Raw genomic sequence first — 21017 nt, forward strand, 5'->3', positions numbered from 1 at the left:
TATCTAGCAATATCAATTTATCGGTTGTTCCATGGAGAAGCCAGAAGGATATCCACAAGTAGACGATATTGCCACATGTAACGAGCCATCAAGTGCAAGCACTTCATTTTTCGGCACCAAGAACGATATGTCACTGCTAGAGAGTGGCCTACTCCTGAGAAATGTTAGTGACGTAGTTGACACTTACAACAGATTTCAGTCAAAAAGTGGCAAATCAGTTGACCCAAGGTTGCTAGCTCTGGTGGAATTCTTTAGAGAACTTTATTTTCGAAGATTTGAACTATTCAATAGAATATTTCCCGGGGTTCAGGATAAATTAACTATTGAGGTGCCTAAGAAATTGGGTGTGGTATTAGCTCAAATGAAATCGGATCAAACCAAAGCACATCGGACAATGCAACGGAGTCTAAGTATTGGTTCGCCGCGTGATTTCAAAAGAAGAGGCTTCAGCGATTCAAGGTCAGGACTATCGATGTAGATGATGTCGTTGATCAAACTGCTAAACCCGGTGGTTCGAAATAGAATGTTGGAGACGCAGGAACAAGAAGACGTCCAAGTGATCAATGTCCTGCGGAAGGATGGTGGTGGATAAATATCAAATTAGGTTGTCCATAGTGTGGTTTAGCTAAACTCGTGAATGACGAGTTCGATACCAAATTAGGTTGCCCATAGTGTTGTTTAGCTAAACTCCCCCTCCCCTTAGTGTAAAAATATCAAAGTACTCAAAAAAAAAACAATAGCACTTAGATTTTCCGCCTTACTGTATAATAGCACGCATTAGCCACTTAGTATTATGATATAGTGGTATTCCTCTTTATTTGTAAGTAAGAGGTTTTAGGTTTAATTATTGCCAAAAGTGAATTTGAACCAAATTATTGCTAGTCCATTATGAGGCTATGCCCACCTCCCTTTAGTGTAGAAAATATCATTTGTTCAAATAAAAAAAAAATAGCACGCATTAATTGGAGATTATCAAGGGAATGTTTCAGTTCAACTTAATGAGTTTAGTATATCCTTCCTATATCGTATCTATCTATTCTATACTATTATTAATGTGTTATGGGATACCTTGTGTTCAAAAAATTGTAAACCAAAAATAAAAATACATAGAGCCACTTAGTACTATAATATTATGGTTTACTGTGGTAGGATACCTCTTATATTAAATTTGATTCTCGCTAAAGACAAAATGTAATATATTAGGATACAAATATCTAAATTTGATATTTTTAGATACTTTTTCTTTTGAACTAAATTATTATAGCTATCCCATTATGAGGCTTAACACACTCTCTCACTCTTTGATGTACTATTGTATGTATGAAAAAAATGATAAGGTATTGCCACTTAGTGCTATGATCTAGTGGTATTTGAACCACAGTACTGCTACTTGCTAGCTCATTGCGAGAGGTCTTACGTTCGATTATCGCTGAAGGTGAATTTGAACCACATTATTTTTAGTCCATTGTGAGACTTAGCCCGCTCTCCCACTCCCTTAATGTAGATAATATTGTATGTTAAAAAAATGATAAGATAATATTGTATGTTAAAAAAATGATAAGGTACTAGTGTGCTAATGATACATATAGATCCCTACAACGATTTGTTTGACCATACTTCTTACAAATTTTATAGTATTAATGATACATTATCTTTTCGTTTTTTTTTTTTCTTGAACGATCGCTGGTTTCGAATGTATTAAATACGAAACTGTTTTTTCAAATTCTCACCTATAATATTGAAAGTGATTGAATCTCCCGCGTAGTTAATTACGAAGTTCATAAGAGTTTTGGCGTATAAATAAACTAGCTCGCAAAACTCAATCCAAGAAATTAGTTAAATGCAATTGGTGCTCCAAGTATTATAGGATGAGTATTAATTATCTTCTGGTGATTTTGATCTTTGCGAGTCCATTTGGGGTTATTTTTGCAGTCCCAACTGCCGAGTCTTCAAATTCGCCGACTTTGGATGAATGTAGAAAATATTTCTCCGTCAAGTCTGAGTTAGAAGTGAGCAAAAGTATTTTTAAAGAGGCTGTTGTAAGTGATGGTTGTTGCTATCTTCTTGTGTCTCTGGCTAAGCAATGTCACGACCTGTTCGTCAACGAGGCAATTGCTTCTAGGCGCAATGTCCACAAATCTCAAGCGTAGGCTATGAGTAAACAAATCTGGGAACAATATCTTGCATCTATAGCTCCCCCAACGAGGAAACACTAAGCCCATCTTGATATTTCATCCATATGCTTATCTGAAAGAGTGTTTCTTTTTGTAGTGAATGTTGTTGTCTGCAGGCTTGAATAATCATCTTGTACTCTTCTTATGTGTGTTTGCTTTTAATTCTACTCCTCACTTATTTTTCTGTGTGCTTAGTGTGTGAAATATATATTTTTAGTTGATTCATCACTATTCGTTTCCTTTCTCTATTTAACTTTGATGGCGTGTTTACCAAATAGGATTGAAGTGAGAAGAAACGGAATCACACTCCTCCCAAAGCATTCAAGCGTTTACTAGGATTCACGGAATGAGAAAGTACATGGAGTCCATTTAAAATACATATACAAATGTAGTATTCGGATTCCGGTGATAAATAGGGTAGTGAGCAAAAATCTATATTAAGAGACGGTGAAAGAATTTGAACCCGAGATGTAATAGTTAGAGAGAAAGTCCCTAACCGTCATTAGAAGAGGAAGTCCCTAACACAATCCACCTTAGGAGTAATTGAATTCTGTTTTAGTTGAGTTTATAAAACACCAAAAGAAAATTGTGACGCCACGCCAATGAGCAGCTTGAAGATTGGTTCTTCTTCTCGATTTTGCAAGTTATCCATTTTTCCAAGAAACGTGTATATATACATTACATCATGAACAGGTGTGCAGAGTCGTATGATCATACGACAGCCCAAATTAGGCCCCATGATCAAGTGGATTAGCAGTCTTTGGTTTTGATCAAACCCAAATATGTGGCCATGATTTGGTCAATTTCGTGTCTTCCAATCCAAAAATATGTCTACAACCCAATCAGCTACGCGTAGCCTAGTTGGCATAGAGACAAAGTCATGGCTTGCTTTGAAATCTTGAACTAGTTTCCTAAACCTAAACCCTATATATATGATTACCCCATCCAAAACCAAAGATAAACCCCACGGAAAGCACATTGAGATCAATCAAATACACAACTCAACCCCATTCTCTTTTACATATATTTTCGAAGATCGATTCTTACATCCATGGAAAGGCCGGAAGGATATCCACAAGTAGATGATATTGCTACATATACAGAGCCATCGAGCACGAGCACTTCATTTTCGGGCACCAAGAATGATATGTCACAGCTCGAAAGCGGCCTACTTCGAAGAAATGTTAGCGACTTAGGCGACAGTTACTACAGATTCCAATCCCAAGTTGGAAAGTCTGTTGATCCAAAGTTGTTGGCGTTGGTAGAGTTTTTCAGGGAACTTTATTTTCGAAGGCTGGAACTGTTCAAGAAAATATTTCCGGGGATTCAAGATAAGTTTCTTGAGGTGCCAAAGAAATTGCATGTGATATTAGCTCAAGTGAAACCGGATGAAACCAAACTAGCTCGAACTATGCAACGGAGTCTGAGCGTTGGTTCACCGCGGGATTTCAAAGGAGGGGAATCGAAACTTAGGCTCGAGCGATTCAAGGTGAGGACTATTGATACAGGCGATGGTGTTGAACAAGGTGGCCTGCAGGGTAGTAAACCGGCCAAATGATCTGGTGGTTTCCAATAGGGGAAACAGGAAGGAAGATACCAAAAAATGGAATTGTCAATGGTTTTGTATTTTTGGAGAATATTTTGACATTTTGATAGGATACAGATAAGGATGATCAATAACGGGGTGCTGGCGAAATAAGATATTCTTTTATTTGTTTATTTAATTATTTTTTTTAATGTTGTTGAGGTTTGTTGGTTGTTACCGAATTTGTCTACCTGACAATGTAAATAGGTTTTTTAAATATTTTTCTTGTACAATAATAATGTAATAATCTTGTATGTTCGCCTCTACAAATAGGCGAATATTCAAAATTTACAAATACTATTGTTGTTAGTCTTCAATCTTCATAACTTAATATACGGATTTTCTGAAGATGCATGTGATAATGATATAAGTTGTATATAAATTTACATGCAACAGTTGGTTTCAAGTTGTCTAGTGAAATGGGTTTGAATAATGACTGATTTTTTTTTACGTGGTAAAACTCCACATATAAGGAGGAAAATTCATGCGGATACAACTGGTTATTGAATCCATCAACAAAAAAAAAAGGATTTGTACAAAACTCGGTGGCAGAGCCAAAATTTTAGATGAGGAGAGACCTCACATAAATGTTAAAAAGAATTAAATAAAGAGAATTGTTATTGCACTCAAAAATTCTCATTTTGCACTCCAAACTTTCTATAATTAGAAAGAAAAAGACATGTTTGGAGCTGTGAGCTAATTAAATTTTTTGAGGCTCTAAATGTATTTCTTATGTTGAAGTTAACCTTCCATTTTGGATGAACACAAAGCACTCAGTAGGTCCTCCTCACGAGCAAAGAGATTGCACATAGCTTCATCACACAAATGCACATGGCATCTTCACACAGATGAATGACATGTAAGGTATGAAGCTTTAAAACCTTGTATGATCAAATCTTATTGCCAATCAAAGAGGAACATCTCTACACATAACCAAATAGTTGGAAGGCAAGTGAATCCTATAATCTAGTTTAGACCAATTAACCTGATAGGCATGTTAGCTAAACTAGTTTGTTTAAACCAAGTTATAACCCCCAGAACTATACTGAGACAAAAAAAAATTAGAGCATTACATATCACATAAATAACATCTTGTGAGTCTAGTTTAATTAATTGTGAGAACATGGGGATAACTGTTGCGTCAATAGTCGTAGTTTTTCTGTTCAGCAAGGTGTGGCATGAAGTAATAGTGGCAGTGCTTAGTGGTGGTGATGGTAAAAAGCGGTGGCAGAACAGTATAGCAATGGAGATGGTGGCGATGAAAAATTTGAAGAGGTGTAGTTGCAACGATGGTGGCAACATGTAGCAGGGTAGGGTGATGGTGTTGATGTTGGCAGAAGGTGATGGAGACGGAACACTTTCTATGTTTGCTTTAGAATTGGCTTGGCCCCAAATTTGTTCACACAAGACTTTGGTTTTCCTACTACATGGTGTCTAAGCGAAAGCGAGTATGAAGTGCGCCGCTGGCTGAAGTGAGGTTTTAGAAGCAAGCCTAACGATGGCAGGTACCCAATCCGAGGATCTAATTGGAAATTTGAAAGAGAGATATTGATATAATATGTGTATATATATATATATATATATATAGTGGTTTACTACCAGGGCTTGCTCCGTCGGATTCATGGAGATGAATGTGCAAAGGAATTGCTCCGTCGCATACAAACCTCTGTGCCTTCATGTTCATGCTTCCTTCTTTTTTCGGTCTCCAAAATCTGTCTCTCAAACAGCGTCGTTCGGCTTCAGTGGAAACTGAGAGACTAACCAGTAAGACCACCAAAATCAATTGGACTCAATCTCGTCCGTCCGTTGGCAACGACCGTAATGGTCTAGTTAACAAGATCAGAACATCTTTTCTCACAAAATCAACAACTGGTGGAGATACAGTTTTGCCTCTATTTGTTCTTGCTGGCCCATTTGAGACAAAACAAGTTCGGATACGAACCATAGGTTGTAGAAGTCGAATGAGGATCCTCTTTAGATCCTCTTTGTGAGGATTCTAACTATCTTCAAATCATGTCCGTTTATCTTAAATTGTACGGTCATAAATTATTTTAAATACTTTTATTTTAAATTAAATATAAATAGTATTTGACAAAAATTTATCGTATAATATAAAATAAATAGACAGATCCTTAAATCCTCATAAAGAGGATCCATAGTGGAGCCTAGTCAAAGATTCTGCAAGTGTGACTTGTGGGATCATTTTATAATTACAAATATGTTTATTTGTTTTTTTATTCACGTATCACAGATTTTGTGGGGCCATCGACTGTCTCCGTGTGCATATAACGGAAGATTTGAGGAAAATTGTAATAAATGTACGAAATTAAAATGAAATAATAAGTATATGTATTAAATTGAAATGTTTTAAAAATGTATGAAGTTACGATTGAACGCAAACATGAGGGGATTTTTAAAGGAACACATTTGGCAACTCAAGGATAAATAGGAACTCTGACCTAAAATTCTTTATGTTCGAATTACACAACTTTGTGTTTATAATCAAAACCGTTCATTTTATGTATCACTTTGTAAAAATCATCTTTACAAAAAATGAATTAAAACTAAGATCGTTTAGTCAATCTATTGTAGCAAATATATAAGCAATCTGTAATGTTTTTACCAATTCCGTTCATCTATTTGTATACAAGTTTTAATGTATAAATCGGCAATGAATAATTTTGAGTAAGAACCGTAGTTAGATATTTATTCTTTTTAAAACATAGTTTACCCATAAAATACTCTCTCTACATTTGCATAGTAATTAAGAAGATGTTCACTTAAAGATTCTATTTGTACAGTCATTACTGATTAGGGACTGACGTGAGTATCAAATCTTAATCCAACTCCCAAAACCTGGATTTGATTTGGATCTGAGCAGCAAATCCCTCCTTCCGTACACCATATCCTTCCTTTTTTGGGTGGTTCTAGTCACATGGGCTTCCCCAGTCCCGGCTCTGCTCAAACCCTCCATGACTTCTTTCTCATCCGGTCCTGGCCTCTTCCCTCCAACACCAATACAGTTCCCTCCTCCCGCTTTCTCCACTCCCACACCCTAACTGATCTTTGAGCTGTCCTGTCCATGACAATTGGCTCAACCAAGACAGCAGCAGCATTAGTACCTGCTGCAACTCCAGCAGTACAAAACCCATATCTCACAATTTTCACTACCTCTGTGGAAAATCCTACCCAATTCAGTGTATATGAGAGGGACTAAGGGGTGCTGATTTTTTTATATGAATCATTTTTGAGCTGGTTGTGAATTTGGGTACATTGGACAAACCCCAAATATAAAGTGATGATATCTTCAGGGATAAACCTGGTGATGACGGTGATTGGGTTCGCGGTGAGCACCATGTTCATCGTGTTCGTGTGTACCAGGCTTGTCTGTGCTCGGATTCACCTCAGTGTATCTAGACGCTCCTTCCCCATAGCTTCCGGATCTGATCTCAATATTGTATGTTTCTTCCCTTTCCAGTTCTTTAGTTTTGATTTGTTTTCTGAAATGGATTGTTCGTTTATCAGTAATTAGCTTTGATTTTACCATCTGGGATTTTTCCATTGGAAATGAATGAAAATTTTCTTGGCGTGATTGTTATTGGTTTCACTTCTGTTCTTATTTAGTTATTGTGCGTCATAATACGTAGTTCTTATCGTTTTCTACATCGAACAAGGTTCTTGGCTTTTAGTTTTAAAAAAAATTGGAGCTTTAGTCTAGTTTAAGCTTTGGTTCCTGAACTAAAAGTACGCGAGTATTGGTCAAGAACTTGTCACAATGTGCAACAATGGTCCTTTCAGATAACTCCGTTAACTTCTTAGTTTTCCCCTTTAATTTCTTTATTTTGGATGAAAGTTCTAAAGGTCTTACTCAAAAGGACAATCGCTCAACTTTGTGACAAGTTCAGGGACCAATACTCACTGACTTTTAGTTCAAGGGACCAAAGCTCCAAGCTTCTCTTAGTTTTATGCACAATATTTATTTTCAACTTTTTTTTTTCTGACTTCCTGAGTTTAGTTTATCATTTTGAATTGATAGTTAGTGTTGTACCTTTCAGACATTTTAATATATGTTTTTGGTCTTTGTATATCTCATGACTTATTCTGGTGAATCACATAAAACATATACAAACAGGCCTATGCATATGCAAATTTTCTTTCTTTTTATTAAACAAGCTTATGTGGATACGTATCTTTGACCATGAATTTAAATGGTTCTTCACTTAATTCATGTACAGCTGGAACGGGGATTGCATGGCGTTGAACCTGTAGTAATAGCCAACTTTCCAACAAAGAAGTACAGTGATGCATTTTTTTTAGCTGTAGAAGATGCTCAGTATGTTATTTCTTCAATTCTTCTATTCCTCACTTTAATTTCTGTTTGCAGTTTTTCTCATTTGATTGATTGTAATATGCAAATGTTTGCGAGGTGTATGATTTTCACTGTTCTGAACTTGAGTTCATTATTTCCAATTTTCCATAATATTTGATATAGGTAATTGTAATAGTGAGGATTTGGAGTTCAGATTCTCAACCATATTTGTCTTATAATTTGTTTAGTATTGGAATTTGAAAAGACCTGGGAAAGGGGTAGAGGGATTTCCAGTGGTAATTGGTGAGTGTGTGTGGGTCATAAATCAAATAATTGATAGGTTCCCATTACGGATGGATATTCATTTGGTAAGGTTTTAGGAATATAGGCATACAGCAGGTAGCAAACATTCTGAGCCCTGGAAGAGTATTTCCAAGTAGTGCCATGTTCTGTGTAAGGAGTTTTGGGGAATGGAAGTATGTGAATGCACTAATTTATCTAGCGGGTCTTGAAGGGGTATTACCTGTGACAGAGGAATTATCAAGAAATATAAGATTTCAAACGATTGTAGTTTAAAGTCAAAGCACAACATATCATGAAGGCATACACAATGACCCCCCCCTTAGCTTTTCTTTGAAATTTGACCAGTACTCTTAGGAGACTCTTTTAGTACGTCTGCGATTTACTGCTATTCGTTGCCATAAATATCTTTTATATTTGTACTTTGATCACAAATTTTTAATATTCATGGTGATAAAATTTAAAGCTGTTCTGGTTACCACACTAGTCATTCTAAAGTTTCTCATCAGGAGATACTGCAGAATCTACCAATTCCAGGATGTAAAGTGTTTGGACCTTTGAGAGTTGCAGATATCAAGTACTTTGGATAATACTGATATCCTGTGTTTAGTTTGAGATGCTCATCTCCTCTTTCCATACCTAAATGATGATAATGTTTTTTAGAAGCACGCCCCTTTTATTCTCTTTTTGTCCGTTTCATAATTCACCATTTTAATCCTCAATAGACTTCCACAATGCAACAAAATCCAGTAATACCCTTAGAAATCTTTTCTTCGAGTAGCCTTATAGATGAGAATACAAATAATGTGGTTCAAGTGTCCATTGCCAAGTTTTGGCTAACTAGTTGTCTAGTCCTATGAGAGAGAATTTAATTATGTATCTTGGTACATTGTTCCTTTTATCCATAGCTTTTTATGTTAGAATGATGGACAGTTGTGTGTGTACAAGACAAGACACAAGTGGAATGATATTGGTTAGAGTGTAATTTGATGATGGAAGTTGGCCTTTCATTTTCTCTGGTCAGTTGTCTTTTGTCCATTGAGAAAGAAGTACCAGGATCTTGGTTGCTCCTAGTTCTTATTCAAAAGGTTGGAGCAACTAGGTGTTAATTCTTTTCCAACACGGCTGGTTAGGTCTTAGCATAGATGCCACATACCCTGTTTTTCTCCTGGAGAAATTTAGATTTGTTCTGGACTGTGGGATACATGGGTTTAACATCTAATGAGAATTTCTATGTCTGTGATGAGTAATTTTCTCATAAAAAGACCATTTTTTAATAATTTGAGAGAGGTTAATATGTCCTTAAGCTTGGAGGGTCAGTGAATATATATAAGAATGAAGTTTACGCTAGGTACTTGTCGACTTCAATCTTGTATAGCCTCTGATTCATCCTGGGCTGTATTCAAGTGTGTGGTCATAGATCATTTTCTTATGTTTCTAAAAGCCAGTGGCTACTTGTTTAGTGTTCCAAAAAGTATTTTAAGAAGTAATTGATCAATGTAATTATTTCTATCTTCACGTGCACTTAGAGCTGTTGCCCTCGTGATTTCTGATATCTTTTTATATATATTCTTAAGTAGTGCGGTGAAGCATCTAACACGTACATAAAATGAGTGTAGAAGAGATGAGAATGCTTCATTGGATGTGTGGGCACACGAGAAAGGATAGGATTAGGAATGAGGATATCCGAGGTAAAGTAGGAGTAGCCGAGATTGAAGGAAAGATGAGAGAAAATCGGTTAAGGTGGTTTGGACATGTGAAACGAAGGCCTACTGACGCTTCGGTTAGAAGATGCGATTACAAGACAGAGGTTCAGGGCCAAGGGGTAGAGGAAGAACTAGGAAGACTTGAAAAGAGACTCTAAGAAAAGACTTTGAGTAATTGGATCTAACGGAAGACGTGGCACAGATCCGAGCACAATGACATTCTAGGATTCATACAACTGACCCCACTTAGGGCTGGTTTGGTAATGCTGTGCTTTGAAAAAAAGCTGCTGTGAGAATAAGCGGTTGTGCTGTGAGAATAAGCGGCTGTGAAATAAATCAGTAGAGTGTTTGGTAAACTTTTTTGTAAAAGTGCTTTTGGAAAAAAAAGCAGTCTAATAGTGAGTCTTTTCATTAAAGAAGCATTGTAGCTCCGTGTGCTTTGAAAAAAAACCAGTTTTCCAAAGCTGCAAATAGCAGCTTCAGCTTTTTCCTTTGATTTCAGCTTATTCTCACAGCAGCTTCCAAAATAAGCCTTTTTTTTTCAGTTTACCAAACACCTAAAACCCTCACAGCTTTTTTTCATGGGTGCTTTTTTTTTAAGCACCTCACTCCCAAACTACTTGGGAGCAGCCTCTCCATAAATGGGGGTAAGGCTAGCCGATATTTACCTCTCCCAGACCCTGCGTAAAGCGGGAGCCTTGTGCACTGGGTACGACGACCTCACTCCCAAACTAGGTCTTAGTAGGATAAGGCTTTGTTGTTGTTCATAAGTAGTGCAGTGTTTTCGTTCTGATGCAATGTAGGCATATTTAGAGGGCTATATAACATTTCCCAGTTCTTTTGGAACTCTCTTATTTTGTAAGTTTTAAACAATCTGGAAAATGCACTGCTCCTGCAGTAAAAGTATCCTTGTTAATGCCTGACAATGTAAATCGACCAAAATAATAGTTCTTTGAGTCCGATGCAGTATCCTGCTATCCTGAATAAGTTCTCTTCCCATTTTTTGTACTCTGTTGGTTCCTTAATCTGATTAAGTTAATCCTTTCATTTCAATGTTCCACTGATATGTAAGGATTCTCTTTTTGGCTGAGTCAAGCCTGCTGTTTATTTCTTTAATGAGGTCAAGCTTGCAATTTGAGTGATATTCCAATGAAGATTGTACGGTAAACGTTTATTCTGGTATCTTGGTAGCATGGTTCAGAAATTTTCTCTCTTAACTCTGTTGCTTTAGTGGTTAAAAGAAAAGAGAAAAGCAGTGAGAATCAAATGAATAATTTTGTCATATTCACCTATAATCTTGGCACTTTACAACAATTTCAAACATGTTATCTCGTAATCCTTGCATTTTTCTTATGAAATTTGATTTTTCTTTTATTTTGTAGATGTACTGTTTGCCTTGCGGAATACCATGGTGATGATGTATTGCGGATCCTCCCCTACTGTGAACACTCCTTCCATGTGACCTGTATAGACATATGGCTTCAGCAGCATTCCACATGTCCTGTTTGTAGAATATCATTGCGCGAGTTTCCTGAGATAAAACGCCGCATGCAACCCTTGTCCTGTTCGGCTATTCGATCTCATTACGGTACAGAGTCCTTTAATACCCTTTCTTATCGCTATCTCTTGAATAGTCGAGCATCAAGAACTCATGAAAACCATGGTATGGATCCCATTCAAGAAGATCATGCAGCATCAGAGGGTGATGCAACAGATGCCGGGGAGAATAGCTCCTCCTTAACTGAGAGTAATCAGATTTCTAATCAGATTTCTAAGGACCAGGGAAATAAGCATGTAGAAAGCCCATCAAATCCGTAGACACATTGGTGCCCTTGAATTCAAGATACATCCGCTAATACGTCTGATTGGGCAACGACGGAGAATGGGTATGTTATAAAAGTTTGTAAGTAAATACCACCATTGTTACCTTCTCTTAGGAAGTTGGTTGTTGGCTCTCTGCTTGCTGTGTATAAAATCGTTTTGATTTAATCGTCCTTTTTTTTTTCGATTTTAGGCTGGCTGGTGTTGAGCAGTTTTGTTAGATCAGTAGTAAAAGTAGGAAGTAGATAAAGGTGCGGGAGGTTATGTATTTAACTTGTATGCCCCTTACCGTCAACTCATTGCCATGTAAATGGAGAGAAGGGGTGTGTTGGAGCACTCTCCCCTTTTATCTGGGGACTTGATGAAGCTTGAGAAGGGTCTAAGTGGTAAAATGGGATTAAGATAATGGTTTAGAGCCAAAATTTGATCTCAATTTCAACTTTACGCACTTTTTAATACAAGCCATATTAAGTGAGGTGGATTGGAACATGGAATCTCAGATGCACAGATAGACACTTTTAACCACTCACTTGCCCCGCTTCTTTTTATGAGATGTTTCTGTTTTTTTTCTTGCCATCGAGTTGAGTACACCAAAGAAGAATCAAGGAACAAATATTTCGGTAAGAAAATGAGATTATGAGGCATAAGCTCAAGGTAAAAAGGGTAAAAAAAGTAGAGGAATAATTAGGAAGACTTGAACGTAGAGTTTAAGTAATGACATGGAGTACTTGGGGCTAACGGAATGTTTGGTGTAAAACTAAGAACAGTGACATTTTAGGATTCATGCATTCGTTCCCGTTTAGTGAGATAAGACTTCGTTGTTGTGAACTGAGTACATCCCAGAATAATCTAAGGACAAATGGAAAATTGTAGAAGAATAAGACGACGTGATCATGGAAATCAATATAATATTGATTTTGTTCAACCCAAATCCAATATATCTCAAATCTTTGCACCCAAAATAGATGTGGTCTTTTAATGACCCATAATCATTGATTGGCACATATTAAGCTTATGATAATACAATTAATAAAAATTAAGTTTATAAACACGTATTAATTAATGATTAGACGAGAGAGACCACACTTATATTTTTGGGTGCAAAAAATTTGATCTCAATCCAATTTAGATTTTGTACCTTCGTGTCACATCGAAAGACTAAAATTTGATCTTAAATGTAAACCGAACCAGGAGTTGACATTTTTGTTTCAGAAAACATATTCATAAGCAGAGGCTTTTGAATGCACTGCTTCCTGCTACAGGTGCAAGTACACAGAGTTCGTTAGTAGTTGGCAAAACGCATTGGCAGAGAGAGTACACTAATGCTGTACATGTTTGTGCATGTAAATGGATGACATTGAATTTTGGAAAAAAAAAAAAAAGTTTTGTGTCAGCCAGCAATGTTGGTTGAGTTTTATGATCGAGAAAATTGTAGTAATGGTCATTCAACTTTAACTCAATTGGAACAATGATCATTTCCACTAAAAATTTGTGATCATTGGTTTCTTAACTCATCAAAACGTGCATCTATAGTCTTTTTCATCAACTCTGTCAGAACTTCTGTCAACATAAGTAACGTGTCACACATGTGAGGCAAAAAACCAAAATGAGAAACTTGTAGCAACAATCCCTCAACTTTAACCTAATTTGAGTAATGATTCCTTAATTTTGACCTAATTGTAGTAATGATACTTCCATCATTATTCATTTTTTACGGAAGTTCTGATAAAGTTGACGAAGATAATCATAGTTGCACGTTTAAATGAGTTAAGGGACCAATGGTCTCATATTTTTAGTTGAGGGACCAACGCTTTAATTGAGTTAAATTGAAAGATTATTGCTACAATTTTCTCTATATGAAAGGCTCCAACGTTTTTTTTAAGAGAACATTGTCAATTTTAAGAATTAACGGGGATATTAGGAAATTTGGAAAGTTTTGTGAGAGGCTCTAAGGGGAGTTGAGCATGAAGCTATCCTACACAATAGGCTATTCATAATAATTCAATATTAAACTCACTATTCACAGTAGTCGAATATCAGACATCTCACTCTTAAGTGAAGATGAAGTGAAACAATTTTAAAGAATACATTTTTTTTCGCATTATATTTGAAAACTCAAAAGACACCCTTGAGTATTTAATTGTCATGATACCAAAATTTAATATACATAAAATACATATAGGAGAATTGTTTTTAGTATTTCAAACTACTCATTTACAATTTATTTTTTCTTCTAAAGATGAGTTCAAGGTTATGTTTTAAGGTCAGACAACAGTTCACTATTATTTATAGAATTATACAAATAAATCAGAAGAAAGCACCAATTCTCAATAAATACGAACGCAACAATTTCGTTACATATAAGACTGCGGCAAGTGTTACTTGCAAAGCGAATCCCTACATAATTTTTCAGTTTTTTCGAAACATGTCGTACATAACACGCTATAATATAAATAGAACAAGAACATTACATGTGGTTTAATATTCTAGTAAATAGGATGTCGAGTTTCTCTCTTGCATTTTGAATTTGAAACTTGCAAATTCTCTAAATTATCGTAATAATTTCAAAATTTCTCACCTACCATAATAATAGTAAAATTGGATACATTAAATATAACATCCCACATCGACCCAGGGAATAGATCATGTAAGCCTCATATGTATATTCTCATCTCTACCTAGCACGAGACCTTTTGGGAGCTTATTGGCTTCGGATTTTATCGGAACTCCTAAGTTAAGCGAGTTCGCGCGAGAGCAATCTTATAATGGGTGATCCATTATAAAGTTCTCGTGTAAGTTCAAAAAAAAAAACCGTGAAAACATAGTTAGAGCTCAAAATGGACAATATTATATTATAATGAAATCGAACCCGGAATGTAATGACGGCCCGAGCCGGATGAATCTCTTAAGATACGATGTACAAATGATGACTCACGGCAGATTTTCCAAGATGCAATATTGACACATATCCACATAAAAAGCCAACCAAATTGTTCGGCTTATGAATGCCACGATGCAGACATATCGGCATGATGGTGGTCCATATTCCACCACCACTCGTACTACTGCTGTAAAATCACTCCGCCCTCGTCAAATCCTCGATCCATGGGAACAAAGTCAAAGAATACTAGCTACATTTTCCATTGTATTTTCACCTTATTAAACATTTAAACTAAGGGTGTGATATCCACACACTCCATTTTACTTTTCATACATCTTTTTAATTTTTGACCGTCAGATAGAATGAATTAAAGAAGATCAATGGAAAAAAATTAACAAAAGGTGTGTGAGAAGTAATTTGAAATGTGTAGATAGCACATCCCTTAAACTAACATCGTATTTAATGAAATGTCTAAACTTTCAACTTGGTTAAGTTTTGTGTGCTATAATCCTTCAGCCATGTCCCTAAAGTAGATGGTTTCGATTATCCTATTACATTGGCAGATGAAAATTGAGAATTTTTAGTATACTCGGAACACCGTCACATAATATTATTATTTCACTTAAAAATAAAATGTTCATTCATATTATCACAGATGAAATAGCACACCACATAACAAGTATTTTAAGGGCAAATAAAAATTTCTTGTAAATGAGAAGAAAGAAAGTAAAGAGTAGTACGTTAGTTTTAGTTCACAGTAACAAATTTGCACTCAAAATTTTTGTATCAAATATTTTGCTTTTGTAATTGTATCCTAAGGTCATCATGGAACGACGTTACGCTTTGCCATGATCTTGAGCCAAGTCACACAATTCAATCGACATGATTGTACAACAATTGCATTACTGCTAACATATTTTTAATATAAGGTCATTCAAATAAGTACGTAAACGATTCGTATTTCAAGTGATTGAACACATTTACATTTGCACTTGAAATCTTAGGTTCAATGAGTCCCACGTATTGTGATAAAGCTAATTTAGGCAAGATAATACATCTATATATATATATATATATATATATATGTATGTATGTATGTATGTATATCAAGTGTCGCCTTCAGTTGAGAAGTGTGACTTTGCTGTCAAGAACAACATTCATGGGGGTCACATGGGATTCATCAACAGGTAGCTAGCTAGCTGAAATTCCATGGAATGGAAGGAAACAACACACAATATTATAGTTAGTTACTTCAAAATTTTATAGTACGTAGCAACTGGCCATACCACGGCAGATGATTGCTTTAATGTACCTAAAAATGCAGGTCGACTCAAGTTTTCACTTTAATTAACACACAAGCATGCAGTTTGTTAAATTTAACCACTTTTAACTAGTACTAATCCTCCACAATAATTAAATAACTACAATCCTAATTAGAGTGGGACTCACGCCAACAAGAATTACACCATATGTATTTAAAAGACTTTTTACACCATATGTATTTAAATGTCTTAGCTAGAGTGCGAGAGAATTTTACAATTTTCTTTCTTAATTAGAGCCGATTTACCTCGTACGATGACTAACCATACTAGTCTGATTTACCTAGCTATCACAGAAAAACCGTATTAAAGTAGTGAAATCTTAGAAACCAATGTAGAGAACCGATGAGTAGAAGTGAAAACGTATCATGTATTGTAGATTAGTACTGATCATGATCGATGCTAAAAAACTATTTTCTATTTTATATTTGCATAAAGCAAAATTTGAAGCTAAATTCTGTTGAAATATACAGAGTTCATGGACACCCAATATTTGTCTAATTCTTTTACTTCCATCTGAATTTTTGGATCAAGATTTTACCCTCTCCATTCCCAAGCGTAAAATCCATTATTTCCATGACATAATACTAAAGAATAACCAAAACATAAAAAAAGTAAAATAAAAAAATAAAAACAAAAAATGCATAATACAAATAAATAAAAAAAAACAAAGATCTACATATCACGAACCCGATCGATTTATCCGTATTATATCAAAACTAATTAGATTTTTCCACCTAATTAATCAGATTCTAGGCTTGATCATAGCTCTTAGAGTGTTCTTCATTACCACAGTGAACTCCAATTTCCCAGCAAAATCTATTTTCTCACCAGCCGGGTAAGCACTCCACTCGAACTCCTGCACCATCCTCGCCAGCATTAGATGAACATGCACCGTCGCCATCCCCAACCCCGGGCATATCCTTCTCCCGACCCCGAACGGCATCATTTTAACTCCGGTCACTCCGGTTATATCAGCCTCCTCCCGGCCGGACACAAACCGGTCGGGATCAAACTTTTCCGGGTTGGACCACAATTTCGAGTCCTCCGATATGCCGGGCAAGTAAATCTCAACATTCACATCCGTCGGTATATCGTACCCGGCCAAAGTAGTCGGCTCAGTTACTGCATGGGTTAATGAAAAGTAGGTAGGAGGGTGCTTTCGTAAAAGCTCCTTTACTACAGCTTGCAAGTAGGGCATTTTCTCCACATCTTTCTCGTCAACTTTTCTGTCGCCCACACTCGCCTTAACTTCTTGGTACAGCTTCTCTTGAACGTTCGGATTCGTTATGAGCTGAGCGATTCCCCATTCGAGAGCCGTGGCTGTCGTGTCGGTGCCGCCATTTAGAAACTCCGAGCAAAGCGTGACCAATTCAGCATGCGAAGGCGAAGATTTTCGTCCCTCCACTTTGAGATCGAACAAAGTGTCGAGGTAGGAGAACGACGTCGCTTTGAGATCCGAACCTGGGTTCTCGAGGGCACGGCGACGTCGTTCGATGAACGGGACAATGTACTGAATCTGCTTGTTTCTCACTTCCAAAGCCCTATTTCTCTGCTTGGAGAAAAAGGGGCTTAAAATCGGCAAATAATCGTCGATTCTCGGGTCGAGCACGATTAAAACCATTTTCATTATCTGATCCATTTTCTCCACGGTCTCCTCGTCCATCTCGATCCCGAAACACATTGCCAAAAGGATACAAAACACGGCAAACCGCGCGTTTTTGAGGACCGAAACGACGCTGTCGTTGGCCTTGGCCTCGTCCTTAATCCGCTTGATGAGTGTGTCCATGGCATTTTCTCGAACACTTCGGAACTCCTTGAGGCGGCTGGAGCTGAGCATGTTCTGGACCATGTTCCGCCGCAAGGACCGCCACACAGGGCCGTAGATTGAGGCGTTGACGGTGAACTTATTGCAGCTAAAGATAGTTCGGGTGGGGTTCTCTCTGGGTCGGGTCGCGAAGACGACCCCCTTCTCGATCAAGGCTTCGTGGACAAGCTTGGCGTCGCTGAGGATGATCATGGTTCGGTTACCCATTTTGAGAGTGAAAATGGGGCCGTACTTTTTCCGGAGATCGTCGGCATACTCGAAGAATGGTTTTCCGGAGCGGGCAAATTGGAAGAGGTTGCCGACGATCGGCCATCCCGGCGGACCGGGAGGGAGGTTGGGGTGCTTGGATTTGGACTTCTGGGTGAACACGAAGATCAACCCAGAAACGAGAAACGCAAGGAGGGTGAAAAAAATGTGGTAGTAAGAAGAAAGAGAAGCAGAGGAGAAGGAGAAAGCAGCCATTGATGAATGCACGGAAGGGTTTGAGTGTGTGGGAGAGAGAGATGCGTATAAATGGGCAAAGCTTGAAATTGCAGGTGGGATCAATAAAGGCTCGTTCCTACTACTTTGAAGGGGTTCTTGCAGTTGCAGTGGCAGAGCAGTGTGGTTGGTGGTGGGTGTAGATTGTTAAATGCTACCTCTCAAGCTGGCAATTTTTGTACAGACAAAATTTAACAGTGACATAAAGTACGGGCAACTACTCCATTGATTTGGACAACTATTTTTATCACTTGAGTACAAATTTTTCTTCAAACCTTTTCAACAGTTCACGCGAGACAATTTCCAATTACATGATTAATCACATTTCAGAGAAGTTCAGCATGTCTGCTGATGGTTTTGCTTTAATCGGCGCATAATTATGGTCAATATCGTGTTTGGTTTGGTAACTTTCCTCCTACAATAGTTTATCGGGAAATGATAAATAGACCAAAATATTAAATCAAATGAACAATAAAAAATAAACACGTTATTCAACCGTTAGATAATAATACAATCATCAACACATCATTTTGTTTACAAAATTTAATCCCCTAATATTACTCTAGTTTAAAAGTTACTTTTAATAAGTTTGGTAATAGAATTCGTCGAAGATCAATACATTTAAGTTTCTTTTTATCACAAACTATATTGGGATTGCTTATGAGACATAGCAAAGGAATTTGTTGGGAAAACGAAAGAGACATGAATAAATAAGAGTAATAAATTGGTGATGACAATGGTTGAGTGAGTGGTGCTATATTATGGATGGGGATGGGGTTGGGGATGGGGATGGAGTCACATTGGTCAAGTCTGTGGGTTTCCTTAAATCCGCTAACTATTTGTTAGTTAAGGGTACGTTTGTGTGTTGTGTATCCTTGCAGTTGCTACTTTTGAGTAGAGTAACGCTGAAGAGATCAATTTTTTTAAATCAAATTGCAAATTAAATGATGTGTCACAAATAAGAAATAAACACGTTAATCGATACTTAATTAATAATTCAATTACCTACAACCACATCATTTAGTTTGCAAATTTAATTTAAAAAATTTAGTCTCTCTAGCATTACTTTTTTTAGTAACTTGTGGGTTGGATTTTGATTTGCAATTCAATGCTGTTTATGTGAAACTTGACTCTACCACATCTTCTACAAACAGTTTTAAATGTTTAAAAAGAAAAAAATATTTCAGAAGTACTTTTAAAGTTCGTTGGGAAGTGCTTTTAAAATAACTAAGAGCGCTTTAATTTAAGTGTTATAAATAGGGAAAAGTGGGAGAGATATCACTTTTACTAGAGATAGGAGTGAAAGGGATGCAATGTATCACATTATCTATTTTTCGTAATTGTCTCACACAAATGATGCGGGTAAAGATGGGAAAGGGATATTGGTATTATTGCTTTGGATCTTGATATTATGTGTTTTTACAACATGACGCACTTAAATGTTTTTTTTGGAAGAAGCATCAAATTTGTTTTTCTTACATGACGCACTTAAATTGTTTTTCTAAAATTCACTTGAATTTTTACTAAATATCACCAAGAGTAATGCTAGGGAGACTAAGGGGGTGTATTCAATTGAGAATTTGAGAGATTTTAATGGATTTATAAATCCATGGATTTTTATGGAGTTTAATTGATTTGTAAAGATTTTTTATAAATTTTTTATTCAATTCTCTCGAAATCTCATGGGGAGATGTGAGATTTGTGGATGCTTAAAATACACTACAAAATCTCTCAAATTCCCTCTAATTCCTTAACTTTCTCAAATTCTTTAAAATCAATTTCTAATTGAATACACATAGAATGTTATAAACTTCTTTAAAATTCTAATTGAATACACCCATATTTCTAAGGATTATAATAAACTATCTTAAAATTCTAATTGAATACACCTTGAATTTCAGATAATTACTTAAAATCCTGATTGAATACCCCTAGATTTATTAAAAGAATTAAAATCCCTCAAAATTCCAATTGAATACACCCCCCCAAAATTTGTAGACTAAGTTTTGTAAACTGAATGATATGAAAGTTGATGATTGGATTATTACTTAAATGTTGATAAACGTGCCAATTTCTTATTCGTAGCACATCATTTAGTTTGCAATTTTAATTTACAAATTTAGTCTCCCTAATATTATTCTATCACCAAAAACACTTACATTTTTAAATGAGTCCTTAAACTTTTCGGCTAAATATTGTTAAAATTGCTTCTGATAATCTGAAAACGCTGTGAATTGATTTTAAAAACACTTTCAAAGTGCTTCTTCGAATATTGGGCCATTTAGGCCTCTATAAGATAAAACCTGCGATCCCATTCTATAAGTCCAAGTCTTATCTAACGCGGCAAATGGGCCGCTGCAAATTCGGCACAATTCGTTGTGCCCCATTCATAGTGTCACAAAACATGTGTGGCTAGTGGTGGAATCGAATAGGTAACTGAAATGTAAGGCGGAATCACAAACCAATGAACACTTGTAGGAACGAGTAAATCGCAACCGGCACTGACACGGCCAAGTCAGTTTACCGACTTTCAGTTAACCGATTTGGTCGATCGGAAGAAATCGATAGAGTTGAGTTTTTTCGGATGATTTAGGTGAGGCAAAGAGGGGAGGAC

The 21017-nt window shown here is 36.5% G+C and overlaps 3 protein-coding genes across 3 annotated transcripts; 2 read left to right on the forward strand and 1 right to left on the reverse strand.

Annotated features, from left to right (window-relative positions):
• The first annotated feature begins 3225 nt into the window (after nucleotides 1-3225).
• On the forward strand, nucleotides 3226-3732 carry LOC103438808 (uncharacterized). The gene has a single exon (XM_008377361.4). It carries the CDS (start codon nucleotides 3226-3228, stop codon nucleotides 3730-3732), a length of 507 nt encoding a protein of 168 aa, XP_008375583.1.
• Nucleotides 3733-6579: 2847 nt separating this feature from the next.
• LOC103438807 (RING-H2 finger protein ATL7-like) lies at nucleotides 6580-12063 on the forward strand. Its single transcript, XM_008377360.4, has 3 exons — nucleotides 6580-7216; nucleotides 7995-8092; nucleotides 11457-12063. Exons 1-3 carry the CDS (start codon nucleotides 7058-7060, stop codon nucleotides 11890-11892), a joined length of 693 nt encoding a protein of 230 aa, XP_008375582.3. The 5' UTR covers nucleotides 6580-7057; the 3' UTR covers nucleotides 11893-12063.
• A 4432-nt stretch (nucleotides 12064-16495) lies between these two features.
• On the reverse strand, nucleotides 16496-18645 carry LOC103410051 (cytochrome P450 77A3-like). The gene has a single exon (XM_008348823.4). It carries the CDS (start codon nucleotides 18383-18385, stop codon nucleotides 16841-16843), a length of 1545 nt encoding a protein of 514 aa, XP_008347045.3. The 5' UTR covers nucleotides 18386-18645; the 3' UTR covers nucleotides 16496-16840.
• Nucleotides 18646-21017: the final 2372 nt, after the last annotated feature.

The sequence above is a fragment of the Malus domestica genome, chromosome 07 (genome assembly GCF_042453785.1).
Source record: "Malus domestica chromosome 07, GDT2T_hap1".
In the NCBI taxonomy this organism is placed as follows: domain Eukaryota; kingdom Viridiplantae; phylum Streptophyta; class Magnoliopsida; order Rosales; family Rosaceae; genus Malus; species Malus domestica.